Below are 9,826 nucleotides of genomic sequence, written 5' to 3'. Positions count from 1 at the left end.
AAGTTCTCACAAGACCGTACAAAGCGTCAAAGACTGCAATATCCTGGGAGACTTGTTAGTTTAAGGGGTAGCAGTATAGGACAGCAAGGGAGTGAAAGCCAGAGTTAGGGTTTGGGCTGGCAAGTTTCGTATCTGCTGGTGGATCACAAAGTGGCACAATAACAAGGGGAGGTGAAGTCAATGTGATCTAAACAGTCTAGAACTTCAGCTCTATCATCATAAAGTGTACGTCCAGTTAAATAAGGAATGAGTCCACTTATAAGAATCTCCAAGTTTGCCTCAATGAGTCTGGGAGTGTCTGCATTTGCTGTTGGACCTTGATTTTTAACGAGACTGAATTACAGAAAGGCACTTTGAATGCAGAACACAGATTAGAGACCTCACAATGTTTTCACATGGTGTGCGAGTTATCCAACTTCTCCCAGCTTTCATCTTCACTTGGTAAGAGAGCAAAATAACACTTTTTCCAATTCTACCAGTCTATTACCCGAGTCAGTGGAGTGAAGCTGAACACGCATCTCCAACAGCTAACACATTTATATTATAAAAAGGAAAACTTTAATAGGGCCAGCAACATGTTATGTGTCCTCACATAATGAACAGTCTAATTTAGAAAGACTTAAAAATCCATAATGACACTTTTCTTCAAACAAAGTCTGATAGTTCTCTGTTTGACTGCGAGTGATACAGTACTCTCTGTATTCCGTGATAGTGTTTTTGTAACACTTAATAACCCGATGGGCCCTGACATACAACACAGTCTGCTCTGGTCAATAATAACTTTCTGTTGCCACCAATAACTGTAACCGTGAGGGGTTTCCATGACACTGCTGAAGACGGCTCCTACTGTGATAGTAATGAGAGAGACAATGATTTGTAATAGAGATGGCACTTACTCTGTGCATAGCTTCACATGCTGTCTAAGACCTGCTGAGCAAATATGCACACACATGAACAGTAGATACATTTTAAATGGTATTGTGTTAGAAGGCTCAAACTTGTTACCCTGTAATCCGTCATATTTGAGCTGGGTAATTCATTTGATGCTTCAGTTAAAGCTTCTGGGTCCCCGTGAGAACACAGCCACCCACTTCAAGCTATTAACCTGCACTGTTTCAAAAGCCACCCCCCGTCATGACCACACACCATTATGAGCTGATCGCAAACAGATCATTGACTTACAACATGCTTTTTATACATTCTTTAAAACCTGTTAAATGTAATGTCAAAATGTACATTTACGCCTAAATAGACATATCCAAAAGTAACTATTTATCATGAGAGGGCCATAAACAATACCTTGTAATGCTTATACTGACAGAATTATTAACATTTCACCTTGCTGATAAAATTGTTATAAATTGCTGAGATGTAGTCACTTTTGAGGACACAAGCTCAGGTACACAGTACAAACATGATACAAATATAAAAATGTGACAAATCAGATATTATTGTTTTTCATATTCAACAAAGGTGGGGGAATAGGGCTTGAAATTATATTTAAAAAAATAGTAACAATCAAATTATAAATGACTTACTATAATATTTCACCTTTCTTATAACTGTCAAATAAAATTGGCACCATTTCATATAACTGACAACACGTCTTTTTCTGCCCAGCATGCTCTGAGAGACGGACATACGCCATTCAAATGCCTGCTTACCCATTACAACTTAAGATATAAAGCGGCAATCAGCAGTTGAAACAATAACAAAGTTAACTCCCTGCCCCTGTTTCGGTAAAAACCTTAGGGTTGGGGCTGGAGAAATGCAACCACTCTTAAATTCATATTAGACAGAGCTATGGATGCAAGTACTGACCATCCATGATATCAAAATTATAGTTTTAACTATGTTTTTTAACTATCGTGTTTGTGTGCATTTACTTTTTGTTGTTGTTGCAAACAATGGAGTTAAACAAGCTTATATTTTGTGTTTTGATGGGGTACGGCAGTTGAACTAAGCTCATGAGGCATTCAGAATTGATATTCTTCAACAGTCAATGGGGTATATATAATTAATTTATAAGTCCAAAAATGGATGTAGTAACTGTAGATAGCCTCTAAAAGCACAAAGTGATTTCGTCCCTTTGTGACCAAGAAAAAGTGTTCTTGTTTGAATTCTACAAAAAAGTTGTGTATTTTGTCATGTTGAAAGCTCTAAATCCATCTGAGAACATCACAGAGAGATGGGTCTCCCGTTTCATATGCTGTATTGTTAGAGTTGCGAGATTCACAGACAGAAGAAATCAATCCTTTGTCTGGATAGGCCTGAAAATGTTAGGTGCCGCTCCCTATGCAAATGAGGTGTCAGATTTCACATCTCAGATGAGAGCAGAGAGCTACATGTGAAGCAGGACAAGCCGAGCGCTCACGGAGTGCACAGCAATTGATGTTGCTCTGTTCACAGAGTACTCTGTACACAAAAATGTCAGTCGGAACCAGTCCAGAACCGCTCAAAGTCCCCTAAATAAGGGACTTAATGTTGAAGATTATCTTGCCTCGAGTGGCCCAGAATCAACACAGCATGGTCAACACAGAACCTCAAGCTGGGAAAGCTGTTCTGTTGTCAGGTTTGAAAAGCTGTCGAAAATGGTAAATAAAGTTCTAGGGTGGTGGAAACACAAAGCACTTGAGACAGTCAATACAATTTTAAAATGTCATATAACCTTCACTGCACCTGTAACAGTTATTTATTTACCCTTGGTCTTCGATGCACAACACTAGATGCTTTCTGACTCTTGCAGGTGTATGGGTTCAATGTCAATGTGGTCTCTGAAAGTCTAAAACATTACAAAGAGATATCTTGTATGTATATTTAAACAGTGTATCCTTTATACAGAATCAGTCACGTCAGTCTTTACCCCAGTGATCTGCCTCCTATTGAGAAGAACTTTCAAGTGCCTTCATAGAAAATGACTATAAGAATCCTAAACTATTCAGGTGAAACTACACTAGTTGTGATGTTGCCAAAAATGCAAGCAGAAAAATAATATCCATATAGTATTTACAAATCTTCTTCAATATGAAGATTCATTTAAATAAGTCATTCATCTATTTTATTTTAATATATACAGTACCAGTCAAATTCAATAATTATTTAAAAATATATATTTTCTACATTGTAGAATAACAGTGAAGTCATCAAAACTATGAATTAACACATATGGAATCACGTAGTAACCAATTTTTTTTTTAACAAATCAAATTATATTTTATATTTGAAATTCTTCAAAGTAGCTACCATTTGCCTTGATGACAGCTTTGCACACTCTTGGCATTCTCTCAACCAGTTTCACCTGGTGTGCTTTTCCAACAGTCTTGAAGGAGTTCCAACGTATGCTGAACACTTGTTGGCTGCTTTTCCTTCACTCTGCGGTCCAACTCATTCCAAAATGTCTCAATTGGGTTGAGGTCGGGTGATTGTGGAGACCAGGTCATCTGATGCAGCAATACATCACTGACCTTCTTGGTCAAATTGCCCTTACAGGTGTGTTGGGTCATTGTCCTGTTGAAAAACAAATGATAGTCCCACTAAGCACAAACCAGATGGGATGGCGTATCGCTGCGGAATGCTGTGGTAGCCATGTTGGTTAAGTGTGCCTTGAATTCTAAATAAATCACTGACAGTGTCAGCAGAAAAGCACCCCCACACCATCACACCTCCTCCTCCATGTTTCACAGTTGGAACCACACATGCGGAGATAATCTGTTCACCTACTCTGCATCTCACTAAAACATGGTGGTTGGAACCAAAAATCTCAAAATGGGACTCATCAGACCAAAGGACAGATTTTCACCGGTCTAATGTCCATTGCTCGTGTTACTTGATGCAAGCAAGTCTCTTCTTCTTATTGGTGTCCTTTAGTAGAGGTTTCTTTGCAGCAATTTGACAATGAAGGCCTGATTCACGCAGTCTTCTCTGAACAGTTGATGTTAAGATGTGTCTGTTACTTGAACTCAGTTAAACATTTATTTGGGCTACAATCTGACGTGCAGAAACTTATCCTCTGCAGCAGAGGTAACTCTGGGTCTTCCTTTCCTGTGGCGGTCCTCATGAGAGCCAGTTTCATCATAGCACTTGATGGTTTTTGAGACAGCACTTGAAGAAACATTCAAAATTCTTGACATTTTCCGGATTGACTGACTTATGTCTTAAAGTAATAATGGACTATGGTTTCTCTTTGCTTATTTGAGCTGTTCTTGCCATAATATGTACTTGATCTTTTACCAAATAGGGCTATCTTCTGTATACCTTGTCACACGTCAACTGATTGGGTTAGACGCATTAAGAAGGAAAGAAATTCCACAAATGAACTTTTAACAAGGCACACCTGTTCATTGAAATGTATTCCAGGTGACTACCTCATGAAGCTGGTTGAAGGAATGCCAATCGTTTGCAAAGCTGTCATCAAGGCAAAGGGTGTCTACTTTGAAGAGTCTAAAATCAAAAATATATTTTGATTTGTTTAACACTTTTTTGGTTACTACATGATTCCATATGTGTTATTTTATAGTTTTGATGTCTTCACTATTATTCAACAATGTAGACAATAGTAAAAAATAAAGAAAAACCCTTGAATGAGTAGGTGTGTCCAAACCTTTGACTGGTTCTGTACCCTTTTGTTTGTTTTTCCAATCTGGGTGACACTGTTTGATGTTGTCCTTTGGCCAAGTCAACCCATTGATCCTCATAAATTAGCACCGTTTTTTAAAAATATATTTTATTTTAGCATTTTATGACCATCTGTCACAGCAAGCAAACAGACACCCTTGCTCTTCTGCTTGCTCTTTTCTTCAGCAAAAAAGAAGACAACTTTATAGACTACCTTAACTGAACAATTGAAGTTGTCCTGAGGCAGAATTTTATCTTCTACCCCTTTGTATCTTCAGTAAACTCTCTTTACCTAGGTGTTGAGAGTGTGTTTTGGGAGCGTGCATGCTGTTATGTATGTGCCACATGGTCGTTCTTTAAATCAGGTTAGTGTCTCCACCCTGGTGTATTCTTTAGGGTCATCAGGAGCTTTCCTATGGGCTCCCTGGTGGGTTGTCTCTGGGTGGTGGTGGCGCACCCTGTGGTCAGGCCATGGAGCTGGGGGACTGGCCCATCTGGTCCCTCATAGACTGGACACTGCTCAGGATCTTCTTCTGATGGCCGGCCAGGGTCACTCCTATCCTCAACAGGTCTCTGACAAACAAGAGGAACAAATCAAATCAAATGTTATTTGTCACATGCGGCGAATACAACAGGTGTTGACCTTACCGTGAAATGCTTACTTAGAAGCCCTTAACCAACAATGCAGTTAAGGAAATATAGTTAAGAAAATATTTACTAAATAAACTAAAGTAAAACAAGTAACACAATAAAATAACAATAATGATGCTATATACGGTGGGTACCGGTACCGAGTCAATGTACGGGGGTATAGGTTCGTCGAGAACAGTGTCAACAACAAGGCTGAGGGATGGAGGTGTTCACAGTACAGCACCTCATGTCTGTGAGTTTGCTCTTGGATGGAATTATTGGGCTATGGATATTGTGGATGTACAAATATATGCACAAACATTACCACACCATGCACAAAGACAATAGTATAATAATTTCTGCTTGAGGCAGAGCAGAGAGAAACATATAGAGCCTGTTTCCAGCGCAGTATACAATGTGCCAGATATACTCCCTTGCTAGAGATAAGCACAAGATCTGCTCACTGTTCCCATTCATATGGTAATATAGTTTTCTATTTACAATGGTAAGCGCAGAATGGACATAATTAGTTGAGAGCTGCTGGGGATTGTTGCTGACTTGTACAGTAGCCATCAAAGGAACATCTATTTGATCAATCTGAACAACCAAAGGAAAGGCGATCCTTTGTCCTTCTAAAAAACCTTTTTAGTTGTGCCACTCTATCAAATCAAAGTGATTAGTAAGACGGAGAGACCTTGCCGATGTAGATCGGTCCACAGCTCAGAATGCCTGGTGGATTTGAAGTATGACAGGCCTGATCTCCTATGGACGTTTACTGAGGGATTATTCCTGTCTGAGCCAGAAGCATGATTCCCATTATTCTGACATCTGAGACAACTTTTTGAAGGTGGATGTGTGACTGCAATGGCCTGCCTTGATGGTTGGCTGTCTCAGTGAACCTGATTGAAAATGTATTCCAGCCTGCCCCATTACGCTACATCTACAAGAGTGCAAATCTAATTATAGGGGGATAATACTTCTGAGACCTTTTGTAATCTGTGACAAATATATATATATGTGTGTGTGTGTGTGTGTGTGTGTGTGTGTGTGTGTGTGTGTGTGTGTGTGTGTGTGTGTGTGTGTGTGTGTGTGTGTGTGTGTGTGTGTGTGTGTGTGTGTGTGTGTGTGTGTGTGTGTGTGTGTGTGTGTGTGTGTGTGTGTGTGTGTGTGTGTGTGTGTGTGTGTGTGTGTGTGTGTGTTCCACAACTGCTAGTGTAACATTCTTCCAGAGCAATTTTGGGAACCATCTGCCTATTCAAGGGCTGACCAAATGTTGTATTGCTACAGTGAATAGTGATAGGAGGGTTTTTCTGTTTGGCACTGTATCTCCTGAGACTCCTGATAAGATGGAAAATTAGGTGGGTGAGATATGATGCCGTTGGGCCTCAGAACTTACTCTGAGCTGATCTGAGCCACCAGGGGTAGGGAGGTGAAGCCAGAGCCCAGGAAAGTGTCTCTGTACTGCCCCATCTTGATGGCACCTAGCCAGTCCTCCACAGAGGTGAAGGTGGTGAAGTCTGGAATGGAGCGGTCTAGCAGGGGCTGAGAAGGCCTGTTGAGAAAAAGAGGAGAGAAGAGAGGGATGAAACAGTGAAGTGATGTGAAAGAGGGGTGAAAAGGAGACGGGGTACATAAAAAGGAGAAACCTTGCAAAAGTTGATCAGTAATATACAGTAGTCTATGTGCTCGGAATGTGCACTATGAGTACTGTTACGAGTCAAGGCAGTTCTTGCAGACGTACACTGCAGTGATGGTGGCCACAGCTTTGAGGCTGATAGGGTTGCGGATCATCTTGTCCAGTGTGTTGACGATGTCAGTGAATTTGGGCCGGGCGTTTCTGTCTTTCTGCCAGCAGTCCAGCATCAGCTGGTGTAGTGCTGTGGGGCAGTCCATGGGAGGGGGCAGACGGTAGTCTTGCTCTATGGCATTGATCACCTGCATGAGGAGGAGAGGAGAAAGAGATAGCACATTACAGGAAGAAAACAGAGAGGGACATAGTAGACCCCACTGGGAGACTGAGGATCACACTAACAGCATAGACTAAATGGATGGACAAAGGTGTTGGTTTGGCAGCAAAACATGAAATAAGAAAAACGAATCCAGCATGGAAAATGGTCATATTGGTTTTGAAAAGCTTGGTATAACGTTCCATGGATCATGGAAGAGTTCATAACCAATTGACAAAGGTTTTTGATGCGCTGTATGTTTCCAGACACCTGCAACTGAACTGCTTCCAGATTGGAGGTTTCAGAACACTGGAACAGAGCAGTGGAATCGAACTTTAATAGGATTTCATTGGCACAGTTCCAATGATACCATCATATCCAACTTAAGCTTCTCACCAGCTTGTCACTGCTTGGCACTGTATAAGACCAAGCTTTGTGGTTGTGTAAACACTGGCTACATAGAGAGGAAAAATACACCAAAAACAATGTGTAAAGCTTTGCATAACTACGCAGAAATGTGCACTCTTAGTAACCCTGGGATTTTCACTCTACCTCCAAATCTGTCAATCAAACGTTACAGTAACATCGCATTTGATTAATCTATTTTCTCTATCAATACGATCCTCAGCAGATTTTCCCTGGTCTCTGTGTAGCAGCTGAACTTTAGGCAGAACAATGGAAACAGCAGTTGATAATTGTTTTAAAAAACGGGATGTCTGAAGGGATTTTGATATATGCCCATTCCCTGATTCCCCTTTTATCAGAGAGAGGGTGGTCTCTACAGACAGCCGTCAATCACCACACCATAAAAGAACAGAAAGCTTTGCCATAGCGACCGGCAGCAGCCAGCTTCCTTGCAGGGGCTGGGGTCTGATTGCTTGTAAAACAGAAAAAAAAGGAGAGAGTGAAAATTTAATGAACTGCAGCTATATACCCAGAGCTGGGTCTTTGTTAAGAAATCTTCCCCCGCCCCCTGACTATTCAACCTTGATTGCAGGAGAGTGGCAGGCAAGAGAGTTACTGTCTAGGGATTCACTATAGGAGATCTCGTTAGTGGCTGGGGCAGGACTATTGTAAACTGGGAGCCGTGCTGTCAACAATAATCTTCTTTACCTACAATTGTCCAGTATCTCTAGGTGGGTAACTTCAAGGACTTACAGAGCGCTGTGCTGATGGACACAGCAGTGCCGCTACACAGAGTCTGAATGACAACTGCACAGAACTAGAGAGCTTGGCAGACAGGCAGATCCACAACAATTTTGCAGTGTAATATTTGCTATGGAGATTTGAGGAGACCAGTCCCAGCTAGCACATAATGTTCTGAGAACCATGTTTCTTAGAAATTGGTGAGAGCGTGGTTATCCTATGGTTATTTTGCATACAACCTTCCCACAACTTGTTGAGAATGGTACAGGATAGTTGCTTGGCTTTGGAACATTCTCAGCACACTAACAAACTTGACAAAAAAACATTACTTTCTTGGTATTTCATTCATTACATTTTCACTTTTGCATGAAATGCGTTCCCAGAGTAAACTGCCTGCTACTCTGTCCCAGATGCTAATATATGCATATTATTAGTAATATTGGATAAAAAAACACTCTGGAGTTTCTAAAACTGTTTGAATGATGTCTGTGAGTATAACAGCACTCATATAGCAGGCGAAAACCTGAGAAAAATCCAACCAGGAAGTGGGAAATCTGCGATTTGTAGTTTTTCAAAGCTTGGCCTACCGAATACACAGTGTCTATGGAGTTAAGTTGCACTTCCTAAGGCTTCCACTAGATGTCAACCGTCTTTAGAAACTTGTTTCAGGCTTCTGCTATAAAGGAGGGGCTCATGAGACCTGTTTGAGTCAGTGGTCTGGCAGAGTGTCTCAGGCTCGTGATGCGCGCTCCCGACAGAGTTACCTCTCGTTCCTGTGCTTTTCTAAAGACAATGGCATTTTCAAGTTGGAACATTATTGATGAATTATGTTAAAAACATCTTAAAGATTGATTCCATACATCGTTTGATATGTTTCTACGACCTGTAACGGAACTTTTCGAGTTTTTGTCTGGACCTAGTGCTCACGAAGATGGATTACTGGGCTGAACACGCTGACAACTAGTGGCTATTTGGACATAAATGATGGACTTTATGGAACTTTATGGAACAAATCAGTCATTTATTGTCGAACTGGGATTCCTGGGAGTGCATTCTGATGAAGATCATCAAAGGTAAGTGAATATTTATCATGTTATTTATAACTTCTGTTGACTCCAACATGGCGGAAATTTCTTTGGCTGGATTGGGCTCTGAGCGCCGTACTCAGATTATGCCTTTTCCATAAAGTTTTTTTGAAATCTGACACAGCGGTTGCATTAAGGAGAAGTCTATCTTTAATTCTGTGAATAACACTTGTATCTTTTATCGATGTTTATTATGAGTATTTCTGGGATTTCTGTGGCTATCTGCAAGATCACCGGATGTTTTGGAATCAAAACATTACTGCACGTAACGCGCCAATGTAAACTGAGATTTTTTTATATAAATATGCACATTATCGAACAAAACATACATGTATTGTGTAACATGATGTCCTATGCGTGTCATCTGATGAAGATCATCAAAGATTAGTGATTCATTTTATCTAT

General features: G+C 40.6%; 1 protein-coding gene across 1 annotated transcript in view; it reads right to left on the bottom strand.

Moving 5' to 3' along the window:
• Positions 1–4,005: 4,005 nt before the first annotated feature.
• LOC129855245 (ephrin type-B receptor 1-like) overlaps positions 4,006–9,826 on the bottom strand; it is a 176,483-nt gene continuing 170,662 nt past the window's right edge. Inside the window, exons 14-16 of the mRNA XM_055922679.1 lie at positions 6,986–7,179; positions 6,641–6,796; positions 4,006–5,187 (exon numbers count right to left, since the gene is read on the bottom strand). Of these exons, the coding sequence (XP_055778654.1) occupies positions 5,079–5,187; positions 6,641–6,796; positions 6,986–7,179 (459 nt within the window). The 3' untranslated portion in view covers positions 4,006–5,078. The remainder of the gene's footprint in view (positions 5,188–6,640; positions 6,797–6,985; positions 7,180–9,826) is intronic.

The sequence above is a fragment of the Salvelinus fontinalis genome, chromosome 5 (assembly GCF_029448725.1).
Source record: "Salvelinus fontinalis isolate EN_2023a chromosome 5, ASM2944872v1, whole genome shotgun sequence".
In the NCBI taxonomy this organism is placed as follows: Eukaryota; Metazoa; Chordata; class Actinopteri; order Salmoniformes; family Salmonidae; genus Salvelinus; species Salvelinus fontinalis.
The sequence above is the reverse complement of the archived record's forward strand: the minus strand, read 5'-3'. Positions and strand labels throughout refer to the sequence as shown.